Source organism: Mixophyes fleayi, chromosome 1 (assembly GCF_038048845.1).
Source record: "Mixophyes fleayi isolate aMixFle1 chromosome 1, aMixFle1.hap1, whole genome shotgun sequence".
Lineage (NCBI taxonomy): Eukaryota > Metazoa > Chordata > Amphibia > Anura > Limnodynastidae > Mixophyes > Mixophyes fleayi.
In genome coordinates, this window is record NC_134402.1 from 442267339 (window position 1) to 442285331 (window position 17993).

The 17993-nt window shown below is 35.8% G+C and overlaps 1 protein-coding gene across 2 annotated transcripts in view; it reads right to left on the bottom strand.

The window, feature by feature from the left end:
- Nucleotides 1-17993, bottom strand: part of DCC (DCC netrin 1 receptor) — a 605048-nt gene that overhangs the window by 135238 nt on the left and 451817 nt on the right. For both annotated transcript variants that reach the window (XM_075185502.1, XM_075185492.1), the window contains exons 10-11: nt 10824-10972; nt 5463-5601 (exon numbers count right to left, since the gene is read on the bottom strand). In XM_075185502.1, the coding sequence (XP_075041603.1) occupies nt 5463-5601; nt 10824-10972 (288 nt within the window). The remainder of the gene's footprint in view (nt 1-5462; nt 5602-10823; nt 10973-17993) is intronic.

Consider the following 17993-nt stretch of genomic DNA (forward strand, 5'->3'; position numbering starts at 1 on the left):
ATGTGACTGTAAAATATAATTACACATGGGCTGAGCTGGTACAATAAAGATACCATCTAGACATGAATACAGGACAAAAGCAAATTCTGGAACGTGACCCTGGTCAATCGGGAAGAATCGTAGTCACCGATCACAGACTCTTCAAGCAGTGCTTTATTTTTGAGGATGCAACAAGCATGTAATGAGCTGTCATTATATGATAGATAGACAGACAGACAGACAGATAGATAGAAAGATGGATAGATAGACAGACAGACAGACAGACAGACAGATAGATAGATAGATAGATAGATAGATAGATATGAGATAGATAGATGGATAGATAGATATGAGATAGATAAATATGAGATAGATAGATATGAGATAGATAGATATGAGATAGATAGATAGATATGAGATATATAGATATGAGATAGATAGGAGATAGATAGATAGATAGATAGATATGAGATAGATAGATAGATAGATAGATAGATAGATAGATAGATAGATAGATAGATAGATATGAGGTAGATAGATATGAGATAGATAGATATGAGATAGATATATATGAGATAGATAGATAGATAGATAGATAAATAGATAGATAGATAAATAGATATATATGAGAGATAGATAGACAGACAGATAGATAGATAGATAGATAGATAGATAGATAGATAGATAGATAGATAGATAGATATGAGATTGATAGATAGTTAGATAGATAGATATATAGATATGAGATAGATAGATAGATAGATAGATAGATAGATAGATAGATAAATAAATAGATAGATATGAGATAGATAGATGGATAGATAGATAGATATGAGATAGATAGATATGAGATAGATAGATAGATATTTTTTTTAAGAAATAATTCAAAATGGTTGCCCACCTTCAAATGATTTTAATTTGTTGCCTTTTACATGAAACTTTTAAAAAAAACAAACATGGCATATATCTATTTGTCGTCTGTATATTTAAATTGATTAAATATAACTATATTACCAGGTAGAGTTTTTTAGTTGCATGGACCTTGGTACAAAATAATTTCCTAGTGAATAGAAATAATTAAAATTTTTAAAACTGTGCCACAAACTGATTAACACATCCCGCATTTATCTGCAAAATGTAAGTCTTCCCCATCCTGCCACAACCAATCAGAGTGAATGGATTGTGTCCACCACAGCTTCCTCCCGTAAAATGATCATTTACCAATACAGAATGGCCCCCCGCGGAACGACAATGACAGACCGCAACTTGGAGATTCTGGAGTTTCACTCCTCTGTGAAACTCGAAACATATTAAGTTTTGCCAAACTTCTGTTCATATCTACTAGTGAATAGCAAAAATATCAACATCTGATTTATGTAAGTGACAGGTCCACTACGCTGCATGCTAATGTTAGTCTACATGAGTTAATGAGCTCACACTGTCCTATTTCTTTGTCACTAGCTGCAGAAGACATAAAACACGACATTGTGTCAAACAATCTAACATGCACAAGTGTCGCATAAGCTTCATGTCACATAAATACTTTTATCCCCCTTTCTGAAGCGCGGATTGATTATTTTTGTTATTATTTTCTATGTGCCACCCCACTGAAGCACAAAAGCGGTGTAACGTCACAGAAAGTCTATGGCGTACTGAAAACACGGAATATGACAGGCCTGCAATTAAACTTGACTTCCACTTTGATCCCTTTGTGACAGCCCGCTAAGCAATCACAATGTGTGTTGACACATGTCAGTTAGTGCAAGCTACCACTGTGCGAAAATACAGCGGCTGTAAAGAAATGGGTTCTTTAAGTAATCTCATTACTTCTTTCGCTCTTTCAGCTATAGACAATAAATCCGCGTTTCTCAATGTATAGAAGTATGTTTTTGTGTTTGAGAAAGGAACAATGGTGTTGAAATAACCCAGGTTTTATGTGATATATTTATTCATAGTTTAGTACTGGCGTGTTCTTCAAAGAATGATTATTTTTCTCATAAATAAAGAAAATGAATTTAGTAGTGAACGCATAGAAGGTTTATATAGTATGCATAGTTGCCAAATGTCTGTCATTTTTAGGTTGTAAACATGTGTTTCCAGAAATGTCCCTATTTTTCATTATCGATCCTATGCGCCATATAATTTCTCTTTTTCTGCCTGTTAGTGGCAATTCTTACCATGTTTATCTTGTTATTGGGGCTTTATTAGTTATTATATTTTGAGTATGTTATATTTTCATACAGTAAGCATGATGATATGATTTGGTTACCTTTAGTTTAAATATGGTCAATTATTGTCTATGATCATAATACAATTCTATTACACTCTATACAGACATAGGACACTACACCCTCAACATGACCTGATCACTGGACATGCTCATAATACAATTCTATTACACTTTATACAGACATAGCACACTACACCCCCCCAACATGACCTGGCCACTGGACATGATCATAATACAATTCTATTACACTGTATACAGACATAGGACACTACACCTCCAACATGACCTGACCACTAGACATGATCATAATACAATTCTATTACACTCTATACAGACATAGGACACTACACCTCCAACATGACCTGACCACTAGACATGATCATAATACAATTCTATTACACTCTATACAGACATAGGACACTACACCTCCAACATGACCTGACCACTGGACATGACCATAATTCAATTCTATTACACTCTATACAGACATAGGACACTATACCCCCAACATGACCTGACCACTGGACATGACCATAATTCAATTCTATTACACTCTATACAGACATAGGACACTATACCCCCAACATGACCTGGACATGACCATAATTCAATTCTAATACACTGTATACAGACATAGGACACTACACCCCCAACATGACCTGACCACTGGACATGACCATAATTCAATTCTATTACACTATATACAGACATAGGACACTACACCTCCAACATGACCTGACCACTGGACATGATCATAATACAATTCTATTACACTCTATACAGACATAGGACACTACACCTCCACCATGACCTGACTACTGGACATGATCATAATACAATTCTATTACACTCTATACAGACATAGGACACTACACACCCAACATGACCTGACCACTGGACATGACCATAATTCAATTATATTACACTCTATACAGATATAGGACACTATACCTCCAACATGACCTGACCACTGGACATGATCATAATACAATTCTATTACACTCTATACAGACATAGGACACTACACCTCCAACATGACCTGACCACTGGACATGACCATAATACAATTCTATTACACTGTATACAGACATAGGACACTATACCCCCAACATGACCTGACCACTGGACATGACCAAAATTCAATTATATTACACTGTATACAGACATAGGACACTACACCTCCAACATGACCTGACCACTGGACATGACCATAATTCAATTCTATTACACTGTATACAGACATAGGACACTACACCTTCAACATGACCTGACCACTGGACATGATCATAATACAATTCTATTACACTCTATACAGACATAGGACACTACACCTCCAACATGACCTGACTACTGGACATGATCATAATACAATTCTATTACACTCTATACAGACATAGGACACTACACCCCCAACATGACCTGACCACTGGACATGACCATAATTCAATTCTATTACACTCTATACAGACATAGGACACTATACCTCCAACATGACCTGACCACTGGACATGATCATAATACAATTCTATTACACTCTATACAGACATAGGACACTACACCTCCAACATGACCTGACCACTGGACATGACCATAATACAATTCTATTACACTCTATACAGACATAGGACACTACACCCCCAACATGACCTGACCACTGGACATGATCATAATACAATTCTATTACACTGTATACAGACATAGGACACTACACCTCCAACATGACCTGACCACTGGTCATGACCATAATACAATTCTATTACACTCTATACAGACATAGGATACTACATCCCCAACATGACCTGACCACTGGACATGATCATAATACAATTTTATTACACTCTACTCAGGCAAGTTAAATTGCTTACTGTAAATACTGTCCTCTTGTCTTCTTGCCATTTACTGAAATACAGCAACCTGTTTATTTCTATACACTAAAGGAGTCATTCATGTAATATGGATTTTTCCATGGAAGCCATAAGCTGTTTAATAAATGTTCATGCTTATGAGACAGGGAGAGAGCGGTGTTTACTGAAACCTGCAGCGTTGTAGCTCAGAGTGACACCTGACTGACAGATGAGAAACTATTTTGCACTGTGAGAATTCCGACGATCACACTTTCTCTGCTACGTGCTAATGAAATAGTGCTAAAAATAAGTGTTATAGAAATCTAATTTTATAAATGCCTGAAATGTAATCGCATTTTACATTTTGCAATAGGGTACATTAAGCAATGATGTCATTTTCATAGCTGAGTGTGATGTGATTCTCCTGTTGTTTAGGCATTCTAGAATGGAGAACTTTAGAAAGTAGATGTGACCTTTTTATTGAATACACAGAGACGAAAGAAACTGTATGGACAAATTTTAACCACCAAAAAAATATTTCTAAAGCTGCCACTCCTTTTTAATGACACAGCATAATTCATATTCCGACACATTGTGACATTTCCCAGATGACATTTATGAATATGTGTACAGTGTATGCATAATACACACACAGGTAAGTTATATGAACTTTGCCCAAGAATAGTCTGCAAACTATATTCTACAATAAAAAAATGGTTTGCACTAAAGGGTTCTATGTTGCCCCCCGGTGGTCATAAGATGCACTGCAGTTTTTGTTTTTTATTAGCAATGATACCATAGATTGTCTTAGTTTTTCTATGACATATATAACTGCTTTTTGTTTATAGGAGCATTTGACTAGGTTCTAAGCACTTTTTATCATAATTAACAGCAACACAGACCATTTCAGCTTAACCAACTCCTGCATAGTCATGTGGGAGAAGCCAGGCAACATCTAGCCAATCCGAGAATCTGAACTAACAACAGCACAGAGCAGTGATGGGACTCAAACTGGAGCTGAAGGATTGTGGTATCAAACGCACCTCTGTAATTATGGTCAGATGGGGCTTTAGGCAAGATACTGGAGCCTAGGCTGCCTAGTGGGTGATTTATACATCCAATTTATGCTAATAACTATTGACATTGATTATAATTTAAATAATCATTAGAAAAAAATGTTTTATTCTATATTTTGTTTATCTGATAATGCCCTGTCTTCTTGGCTGTGTTGACATCAGGTCATATACATCCTCCTGGCAACCCAAAACATAAAACAAACAATGTAATACTTTTATGGAAACATCACACAAATCTTTTCATTGTGGCTTGCTGAGCTCGGCTCCGGGGAATCGCTGCTAACCGTCTGAAAATAACGAAACTGCAGCCATTGGTGTGGACTAATATCTTACCATCAGACAGAGTCATAAGTGTGTGGTCCTCAGTGGAGACTCCCGGTCCGTAGCGATTGTATGCCAAGACTCTTATGCTGTATTCTGTGAACTTCCGAAGACCTTCTAACCTGTATACTAGTCCATCGACTTCAATATTCTGTAAACAGAGGGCAAAAAGGTGAAATGTTACATATATGATAAATCCAGGAAGTTTCGTTTTTATATGTAATTGTCACCTGTAATCTCGGCATGCTGAGTCAGTAGGAACTACAATGGAGCCTAATATTCACTCAGTACAGGAAGTTTTTTCATTGCTATATATATATATATATATATATATATATATATATTTATCTGTAATATATTTAGTTTAATCCCAATTAGGCCTGTAGAAATATGTTCAATTGCAGAGAGAGTGTAAATAATCCTGGCCAACAGTTTACTTTTTATTTTCTGTGCATTAATTATTTTCCATACCACTTTAATTTTCTAGCTTATATGCACCTTCCTGCTTTTTACAACATACATTGCTTTCTTTTCTTATTTTCACTTTGTGTTTTCGTTATGTTGCCTTTCTAGGAGTAGGGAGATGTTTATTTATTTATTTTTCTTAAGTAGATTTTTATTAGGGTTTTTTTTTTTTAAAACAAAACAATGAGATTGAAACATACCAAGATAATGTATAAACATACTGTATCCATATGAAATTCCAAAATGTTTACACACAATAGTAAGAGAGACTTAGCTAAATTATCTAGAATCCGGTATGTTATTCAAGAAAAAGAAAAATGTTGTTTGTTTTTATTTTTCAGAGGGAGGGGGGAGACGAACAATGGGGGAAGGAAAGATTTTAGGGATGGGAAGGGGAACAGGGAAATATTCTACTCAACGTTTTAGGCATCAGATTATAGGGAAGAGGAGCCTTAACCCGAATGGTTATATGAAGATCAAATTAATTTAGGATTTTTCTAAGACTTATAAGCGTAGAGATCCTTCTTAAACCTGATGGGGGTACATATCAAAACAACAGAGACTTGTCAAACGGTTGTCAAGGGAGATGTTTATTTTATGTCCGCAAAACTGAAATACCGCACAGTACCGCAACTGTATCCAGAGAGCGGCGGAAAGAGACATCGGTCTCCGCTCACCGGCGGAAATTTGCTGGCAGACGTTTTTAGAGCCAATCCTATAACTTCATGTTAAGGTAGCAGATCCTCTAACGATAAATGTACATAAGTGCTATCCTCTAAATAATAGACAATATTTTAAAATAAAGGTAACCAAATCATTGTGACTATTAATGTTTCAGGCTGATCCTAATGTGATAGCTGATAGGAGAGGAACGGACATTATAGGTTCTAGGCTGTCAAACGTAATAGAGACAATGATTTGAGGAGATCCACAGCTCTCTCCTGGGTGATTATTATATTGTACGGCTCAATTTTAATATTATAAAACAGTTCGTTTTGCGTCTGGGTGTCTTAAATCCAGTTACACGCTACAGCAATGATCTTTTTCAGTGCTGAAATCTCCATCCCCAATAATACTTCCTGTGCATCTGTTTCCATCGCTCTCCTGACTCTGACTTGATATTAAATGACTTTGATTTATGACTCTGCAGATGAAAGTTAAGATACTTTAAGATGGACTATACAGAATATCAATGAGATGGTTTAAACCAGAGGAGAAAAGCAATTTAAAATGCAGAAATTGTCGCTGTTTTTGATTATTTAGCAGACCTGGAGCCAGAATCAAAAAGACCTTTAAAATGTCCAATAAAACGCAAAATGGCATAAAAAGGATCCTCCTTCTGACCTTACTTGGAGGAAAGAAAAAAGAATGTTGCAATTACATTTGGCTGTGTTTTATTATTTCTGTAGTAACGTAACAGCCTTCTTATTTTGGCTTAATTAAAATGAATCCACTGACAACCATTCCGATTAGAGAAAGATATGTTTCCTGATTAAAAATTGAGACTGGTACATTATGTGTAGGATACGGACCTTACAACATAACCCATTACCAGTGTGGTAATGTTCCGCTCCTGTTTCCGCACATATATATTTAAATTTCCATACCACCACTTGTAAATTCTCACTTTGACCACTATGGGCCTGAGTCATTAAGGCAAAAAAAGGAGTAAATGTTCTCTGGGACAAACCATGTTATGATGCAAGGGGTGCAAATCAGTTTATTATTTTGCACATAAGTTAAATACTGGCTGTTTTTTCATGTAGCACACAAATACTTAATAGCTTTATTTGTACACTGAAATTTCAAGTTGATCTAGGACATGCCCTACCCTAATTATAAATCTGTCCCCACATTTTACATTTACCTCCCCCTCCCATGCAACATGGTTTTGCCCAGATACAAAGTTACTCCTTTTTTATGTTTTACTCTCCTTAATGACTCAGGCCCTATATGTTTTATATAATCGCACCTAGGGGTAAATTTATCAAACTGCGGGTTGAAAAAGTAGAGATGTTGCCTTTGCAACCAATCAGACTCTAGCTGTCATTTTGTAGAACATACTAAATAAATGATAACTAGAATCTGATGGGTTGCTATAGGCAAAATCTCCACTTTTTAACCCCGCAGCTTGATACATTTACCTCCTAGTCTTTAATGCTAATGCTGCTGGCTGAAACTTCAGTTAGAAATCGATCAGCCTAATTTTGTAGTGTCTGTAAGATTGATCTTTGTATAGTCACATTTCATTAGTAAGTCATAGATTAATACATGGGTGTAGATTTATCAAACCTTCTAAAAAGAAAAGTGGAGGAGTTGCCCATAGCAACTAATCAAATTCTAGCTATCATTTGTTAGACTGTACAAGATAAATGATACCTAGAATCTAATTGGTTGCTATAGGCAACACCTCCACTTTTCCTTTTCAGACGGTTTAATAAATCAATCCCATAATATGTATTCCCTGACGAGGGCATTGTGAGAACACTTTCACCAAAACGCCCAATGCACAATGACTCAATAAAGACATTTCTTTCCAACAGTGTTCTGGACTATGCAAACTGAAAATGTAATTTCTGAAAACGGATACAACAATTATGAAGTACATCTATACGTTAATCCTATAGAATAATTGGGGGGGGATGAAAGTTAAGATACTTTAAGATGGACTATACAGAATATCAATGAGATGGTTTAAACCAGAGGAGAAAAGTGATTTAAAATGCAGAAATTGTCGCTGTTTTTGATTATTTATTAGACCTGGAGCCAGAATCAAAAAGACCTTTAAAATGTCCAATAAAACGCGAAATGGCATAAAAAGGATCCTCCTTCTGACCTTACTTGGAGGAAAGAAAAAAGAATGTTGCAATTACATTTGGCTGTGTTTTATTATTTCTGTAGTAACGTAACAGCCTTCTTATTTTGGCTTAATTAAAATCAATCCACTGACGACCCTTCCGATTAGAGAAAGATATGTTTCCTGATTAAAAATTGAAGGGTTGGTTTGGTTTGACACAAGCGGTTGTAAGTGGGGCACTTACGAGAAAACAAAGAAGGAAAAAAACAAGATATTTCACAAATATCCAGGAGTAAGGTTTTAAAATTTAGAGTTTTGGGGCTAATTGTCCAGCTGGGGTGGTCAAACTAGGCCCATAATCCGTCTCCGGGGGCTGAAGACGAGCAGCTTTGCCTAAATTTAGCTTAAACAAAAAGTAGAGTAAGGACCTAATTAAACATTTGCTCAGTTCTTCCAATATTTCTCAGTAAAAATATTTTATCAGCTATTTATCCATCATGGCAGAACATGTCCATTAGCTCCTGTTCTACCTCATTTCTTTCATAATGTTCACACGTGTTTTAAAGACAAACCATACACCATGTAAGTTCATTTTTACTCTGATTACTTTTTTATGTCCTTCTACAAATGTGACCTCCAGATCGGTTACTAATTACTTTAGGCTCAATCTGACTAACGATCTAAGAAGCGACATCCCCGTGGTAATTGCCCGTAGGGCCATGCTTGTCTAGTCTAGTAGGATCTCAATGGCTTGTTATACATCCTGTACATATTGTTTTACATCATTAAGAGAGATGATTTTATTGTGGAGGTCACAGTACTATAAAATGCAAAATAAAGGGTGCTGTAATCTATGTCATCTAATGTAATTATACTCTGTACATTCCAATATGCAATGGATCCATTTGTACCGACACGGCAGGAATGAAGGCCTAAGAAATGTAAATGTTAGCCGACCAATCAGTTTGCAAAGGTTGCATTGAAAAAACATTTTGAAATTTGACTTCAAAAATTAAAATTCTTTAACAACAATTTTTAAGACAGAAAATAAAGAGTAAATTATTAGACATTGTAAACAACTATTATTCCCTTATTGTTGTTCAGATCATTTTGTGCGGACCTGTAATGAATAATTTATGAGTGGATTTGCTGAAAATAAAACTGTTGGCCCAATATCACAAACCAGCCTCCAAAACGAACTGTGAGAGATTCGGTAATGTCTATTAATTAGTAAGAAGTACACAAATGCGCTCTAAATATTGGCTTCAATAGTTTGATCGTCTGCCATTTCCAACATGTTAGTACAAGACTCTATTTGAGATTTGTGCCAATGTTTTTATGTGTATTCCTGTATGGTTTACAATACCGAGAAGACTGATTCTCCTGCAGTTTGATGCGTAGGATGATTTGCGATAGTGGTTCAGTAGTTTTATATATATAGTAATGACTTTATCAAATCATTTTTAATACTGGTGCAAACAAAAACATGTTTAAAAAGTAACTGTGAGGTTCTAAAGGTTTGTACTGTACATTTACTCAAGTTGTCATTTTCAACATTGCTTATAGAATATGTTGGCTAACAATCCATTTTAAAAGACAATGTCGTTCTAAATTCTGAAGTTTTTCAATTCGATCGTCATAAAGCGATTCGATGGCAGTGAAACACTGAAATGAAAAGTTTGCTAAAACGTTACACTCATCTCTAGTCCGTAAAAGTGTCACATTCATTCAAATAGTACGACATTTGATAGCTTCATGGAAATTCCAGTCAACGGATAAAGTTGATGTTGAGAGAAGACCAAGTATGAAGTACACTCAAAAAAAAATACCGCTTGTGCTTAAGGTTTTTTTCAAATTCATCTACTGTTGTTTTTCTATGTAGTTTGATGCTTCTAAATAATTGATAGATATAACTTTCCTGGGACTAGTCGCACCATTGTTCTTTCCTATCGTCATTTATCCCCAACATTCTCTTATCAGAAACCTCCAGAAAAGATTATTTCATATCTCTCTTAAGAGTTCTCAAGGATCTTGTATGGAACCCCAGCTTCATAGAAATCATTTAAATACATTAATTTCTTTTGTTTTGAGTAAATATGTTGATCACACACCTGTTCTCTCCCTGAAATAGTCTCCGTGCAAAGTACTCTGTAGCCTTGAACAGGACCATTTGCATAGGCCGGAGATTCCCATGAAATCAGAATCGAGGTAGGTGAGGTTGAGACAACATGAAGATTTTCTACAGGTCCGGGGACTTGTACTGCAAAGAAAGAATTATACATAACATGTGTTTTTATGTTTATTGTTGCACATATTGCAAAGGCGTATCATATCATAACAAGTTATTGAAATGTTGACTTGATTCATATTAAAAGTTATTAAAATCTTGACTTTGTTCCTGTATCGCTAATTTAGGAATAACATTTTTCACGTTTTTATACTGACCAAAATACTCAGGCCCACATTTTAATAAAAAAAAAATAAAAAAAAATTCCATGCATTTCTCAAAACTGCACATGTGCAAACTACCTTGAAAATGTTCTTTCTTAATCTGATACATTTTAACAGATTTTAATCGCGAATGACAAACATCGATCTTCAAACACAGTATTGTTGGCAGTTTGAATTAAAAAAATATTGAATGACTTTTTTTCTCAATTTAAAATAATACTTGAATAGTATTTAAATATAACAATAATTTTAAGGCAAACAGTCAACAGCAAACCTCAAATGCCACGTTGATCTGCAAATGTGAACGGTGAACACCGCAACTCTTCAACCACAAATTTCAATCATGCCAATTGTCTATTCCATCGCCAACATATACATGGCCAGTGACATTCAATTGCATTTCAAACTGGTGTGAACTTTTCCAGCTTCTCTATTTTTTTTTTCTCGTATTGTTAGGCACATTTCTTTAAATTTTCAAACGTCTTTCAAACACACAAAAGAGATACATGGAATAATACAATCATTATGACCCCTTACTCCCATGATTATTTTAAAAATAAATGAGTTTAAACTGGCAGGATTGTATGAGAAAACCAAAAAGTTAAGATCAAACAAACGTCTGAAATTTTTCACATTTCTACAACTTTGAGATAAAACCTTAAAACCTTATAATATACGGAATATGTTGGCGCTATATAAATAAATGATGATGATATATATATATATATATATATATATATATTTATTTATATGTATATATATATATATATATATATATATATATATATATATATATATATATATATATATATATATATATATCTATCTATCTATCTATCTGGATATATATATATATATATATATATATATATATATATATATATATATATATACACATACATATATATATATATATATATATATATACATACATATATATATATATATATATATATATATATATATATATATATATACTTAATCACAATAACCCGCTAAGCTCACATAGTTTCTTAAAATAAAATAGAAGGGTCTGTGCCTGTAGCTTTCCGCCTGTTTCCCCCCTCCCCAGTAGATCATCCAGGAGATTTGATAAACAGCCTCCAAGACAATGCATTAAAAAAAAGAACATTTAATTGGATTTTCTGAGACTCAGAAAAAACACAAAAAAATACTACCAATACAACATAACAATGCAAGATGGAAACTCAGAACCTGGAAGATTTATCCGCATCAGTGAGCAGATGATCTAACTATGCCTAGTGTTTCCATGTAATATTAATCATTTTAAAGTGCTGCTTTGTTGTTTGCAAGTTACACATATGAACACGGTATAGTTCAGTACCTTATACCGGATGAACTTTCTGAATGTGATTAACCCCACAGCACCGTCAAGGGGTTTAATACATGCGGAAGAGCTATCCTCTAAGGCACACATTTCTTGGTAATTGTTTTAGCTTTGTGTTGCTTCCAATATCTAAGTCTAAATGTGACTGGGAACAGGGTTATAGTGGACCCATGCAATATCCCCCTAGTAATTCTGAGTGAGTGGTGCTTTAAATTACAAGATGATCTAAACTTTCTTTTCACACGAATCACAGTTTATTAATGGGAAGGCAGAATTTAGCTGTAGGCTCACTCTACTAAGATGTTATTTCTCTACAGGAGTTAGGTGACCTGATACACGTAAGCCCTTAATGATGGAAAGCATTACACAGTAACCTCCTTCTGAGATTAGTTATTTTCAACACAGCTCTGGCAATTTGTAAAAGTACGTGGAGACAGGGATTATTAGGAGATTATTCAATATAGTTTTATTATTGTTAATTAAACAATCTTTATTTTAAATAACATGCATTGTGTCAGTGTTGCTGACCACAAAGTTTCACGTACAGCTGAAATATATACATATATTAATGCAAACTATTAAACACATCAAAATACTACATTTTATTTAGCTGAAATAGTTTTCGCAATGCATTTAATTACAATGATGAATTATAAATAACTTTATAACATGCAAAATGTATTATAATGAAGATAATATTATTTTTTATCTTAATTTAATAATAATTTAATAAAAATAATAAATACAATAATTAAACGTTAAAATGTGTGAAATGTAGAGATAAAATTGCAATAATTATCGTTAATAATAAAACTAATATAAGAATTGCAAAAATTGATACAAATCTAGCTTGTTGTCTTGGTACAAAATTATTCTTAGTAGCACAATTAGAAGTACATTACATAATTATAAAATATATAGGTGATTGCATTAGGTTACTTATTTTTTGTCCTTTGAATTTATGCATATTTTGTCTTTGTGCACCAACAAAATGTAAAATAAAATTATAATTTTATTAAAGCAGAAATCTATTTCTCTATATGTGTCATGTGCTGGATAAAGTGTTATATTCTACAAGGGATTCATAACGTGTTTATCTGGCACTCCTTAGGTCAATGACGCACGTGGGGGTGGATTGGCTAGTTTGGACTTTGGTGCATGCTTTTATAAAACCCAATTTTATTAACCTTCTCCAGTCTTCCATTATCCCAGTACAGGGCAGCAGGTTGGCACAGTGGATTGTATTGCTGCCTCACACCACTGGGGTCATAAGTTCTATTCCGGCCAGTGCCCTTTTTGTGTGTAGCTTGTATGTTCTCCTCATATTTGAATGGGTTTCCTCCGGGTGCTCCAGTTTCCTCCAACAGTCCAAAAACCTACTGTTAGGCTAATTGGCAGCTGGATCCTAGTGTAAATTTAGACTGTAATTTCCAATGGAGCACGGTGGCTAAGTGGTTAGCACTTCTGCCTCACAGCGCTGGGGTCATGAGCTCAAATCCCGACCATGGCCTTATCTGTGTGGAGTTTGTATGTTCTCCCTGTGTTTGCGTGGGTTTCCTCCAGGTGCTCCGGTTTCCTCCCACAGTCCAAAAACATACTGGTAGGTTAATTGGCAGCTATCAAAATTGACCCTAGTCTCTGTCTGTCTGTGTGTGTATGTTAGGGAATTTAGACTGTAAGCTCCAATGGGGCAGGGACTGATGTGAGTGAGTTCTCTGTACAGCGCTGCGGAATCAGTGGCGCTATATAAATGGTGATGATGATGATGATGAATGGAGCAGGGATTGATGTGATGGATTTCCATATTCTCTGTAAAGAGCTGAGTAATACGTGTATTTAATCTGACATTTGGAGACACTATTCCTGTACAAGGTATAACAAATCAGGCTTCTGTAAATAATCCAATTCTTTAGAAATTTCTGCCCACATTTCCTAAAAAGACACAGGACTGTTTTAAGTCCAATCTTAATTGCCAAGTTGAAAATTTAAATAGCAACAGCTTCAATAATTAAAAGACATGGCTCATAGAGAGAAGGAAAAGAAGATAAAAGACTGTGCTTCATGTATATATATATATATATATATATATATATATATATTGTGCACACACATTTGTACAGTGCTTTTACTATGTGTGATGTAGTTTGCTTAGCCCATAAAATTCACCTTGTTTTCTTTTGGCTAAAAATGCTGCTAATATAGCTACAATAGGCATCTAAACTGTAGGAGAATAAGTATACAATGTATTATATTTACAAGGAATCAAACCGGACTTTTCTAAGAAAAATCTGGACATCCGTGAGACTTCCTTATCCATTTCTTAGTAATATTTTCCTATAATTTCCTCCACTGCAGCAAGGCTCTGAGTTAAATTTAGTTATAATGATAACAGTAAGTAAATCAGAATGGAATGAAGATTAGGTATAACACTAATATGCCTTTTTTTATATAACTGGAATTGTAAAAAAGGCAATTAAAATAATAGAATGTTGTGATATGTAAATTAAAATCAGTGCAATACAAACAATTTATTATGTTACTAAATGTACTCACTGTGTGCCTATGTCACCATACGGTGGGGTCCATTTATCACGGCTCGGGGAAACTTGGGTGCTATAGAAAGTGATTTATGTAGCTATTAAGATCTGTGTGACTATTGTTAACGGAAAGCACATTTATCACGTGCGAACCTAACACAATGCCCGGAACCTTCGCAGACTGCATGCTGCAAATAACCCCAAATAAATAAATATATATAGGTTCTGGCAAACATATTCTCACAGGTAGAAACACGACTTGGTTATACTTAAATAGATGACATAGCAGCAGTGGTGGATTGTAGTAAGGGCTGATGGGGAGATCACATGGGACCCAGAGCATTTATAGGGCCACAGTTTTGGCTCCATGCGCCCTAGGGCCTCAAGTCCTTTTGTTTCCTTTTTTCCATTTTATAAAATAAAATTGTGGACATGCATGACTAACAGGGCCAATCTCCTAGTCTGGCTGGACTGAGTTTATGGGGGCTTTTATGTCACTGGACCCTCCATAGGCACCAACCGCCATATTAAATGCAATGCAGCTGACAGTCAGGATCAACCCCCTGCCCTGACTGGCTCAGGTCCCTGTCTGTCAGCGACTGACCTGCTTCTCCCATTGGTATGGCTGGCCCCCCGACTGTTCTTCTCCTCCCCTTTCATCCCCTCCTGATTGTCCCCTCTTCTACCCCCTGCTCCTCCACCTCTCTCCCCTCCGCATGGACCATACCTCTCCTCCAATCTTCAGTACATTGTGGACGAGACAGACAGAGGTCTCTGCTTCACAGCATTCAAGCTCTGCAGGTCAGGTAAATGTGGTGGTTGATTAATGTACTGTTTGTGTGCAGGATGATATTAATGTAATGTGTGAGGGGGGTATTAATGTAATGTCTGTGTGGAAGGTATTAAGGTAATGTGTATTGGCTGGATAACAATATAAATTTTTGTGGCTGATAGGGGCTACTTATGTAATGAAGTGGCTGGTGGGGGTACTATTATGATGTCTCTTTCTATTAAATTTAAGTGCTATTAATGTAATATGGAGTTTTTGCTGGATGTCAATATATTGTGGGGGCTATTAATGCAATGTGTCTCTGTAGTAAATGGGGTTGCAATTTATTAAAAGTAGATGTTATTGATTTAATGTTGCGGTTGTAGCATGTTCACTCAAAACTGTATGAGCAAACTCCTCCGTCGGCTCCTAGTAGTCTTTATAGGAAAGATCCCAATCAGATGTTTGGTCCATACACGGTACAATTTGCGGCAAATTGGGAAAACCTAGCTGGATAGTAGAATTGTTGTGTATATTGGCAACGTAACAATACAATTTGTTGTCAAGGGACATCATTGTATTGTTGCTTATCTGTTTAATCTTCTTAACAAATCTAAACACAAGCTACAGTATCTGTTACAGGCAAAACTACAGAAGACTTAGAATTGAACGGACGTTGGTCCAAGAATAAGAGATTATGCAAGCTTCCACCTGATTCAAGATGGGAAAGTTAAGTCTTGCACTAAATTCATCAGGGGTCATCCAAGATAGTGCCCCCTATGTATTTGACCATCAATGTATTAGGGAAAGAAACATAATTATTATTGGCCCCACTGAAGATATCTAATGCATGACGCAAAGTGAAGATAGTTTTTTGCTTGAACCAATATTCCACCTATCAATGCACCAGGAACAAGCCTGTGTTTCATCATACAAAATGACAAAATGCCATGTTTAACTTGAGTGCAGATGACTGGGGAGCTTTCAAATATATCTTTCTATATCACTGATTATACGTGAACTATAGAGGGTTCTTTCATTTTTAATGTATAGAAGCTAACCAAGAAATAAAGAATGATCCTTTTGCCAGAGATTTAGCCTCGCACATAAAGGATGTCTTTCTCTTGTAATAATTCATGAAATATAGGAAGAAACTGATCTGATGATGACCTCAATGAAAGATTCATTGGTTAAAAGGAAATTCTACATCCTTGCTAATTAATTTACTGATTGAAATGAATGCATATTTTACAGTAGCTATTAATTTAACAAACTCATTGCATTGTCCAAACGGCGGCAGAACATTTATCTGTTTGCTGCGCTATCTCCTTCCTTTCACAGCTTGCTTTTTGTGCTGTAAGTGAGTGCACCTTGCTAATGGCCTCTTTACAAGGAGGGGTGACTAATTCAAGGTAATGCAAACTGCAGGCACATTTTATTCATCCTCTATTGGTAATCGGGCCCGTGTCTGGCAAATTTGGCATAACTACAAGCTTGTGGCAAGAAAAATATATTTAAAGTGAACATTTTGCCTACACTGTACAACGGGAGCCATTGTGAGAATGCAGGTTATCTATTCACCATCACCAGTGACATCATAGGGGTAGATTTATCAAACCTTTTAAAAAGGAAATGTGGTGGTGTTGCCCATAGCAACCAATCAGATTTCAACTAGCATTTTCTAGAATGAACAAGATAAATGATAGGTAGAATGTGATTGGTTGCTATGGGCAACACCTCCACTTTTCCTCTTTAGAAGGCTAGTCAATCTAAGGTGATGTCTCTGGTACCTAATAAATGGATATGCTGCATCCCGTGTATATTAAACCCACAAAACACATGTGTGATGGGCAACACGGTGGCTCAGTGGTTAGCACTTCTGCCTCACAGCACTGAGGTCATGAGTTTGATTCCCGACCATGGCCTTATCTGTGTGGAGTTTGTATGTTCTTCCCGTGTGTGCGTGGGTTTCCTCCGGGTGCTCCAGTTTCCATCCCAAATTCCAAAAGCATACTGCAGGGGCGCACACAGGGGGGGGGGGGTTTCTGGTTTGCCAGAAACCCCTCCCCTCCGCGAAGAACAGTGACCCTACATAGCGGCACTGTACTATACAGCAGGCGCGGTGCTGTCAAAGAAGCGTCCGCAGCGGTGCTGTATTGTAGTACAATACAGCACC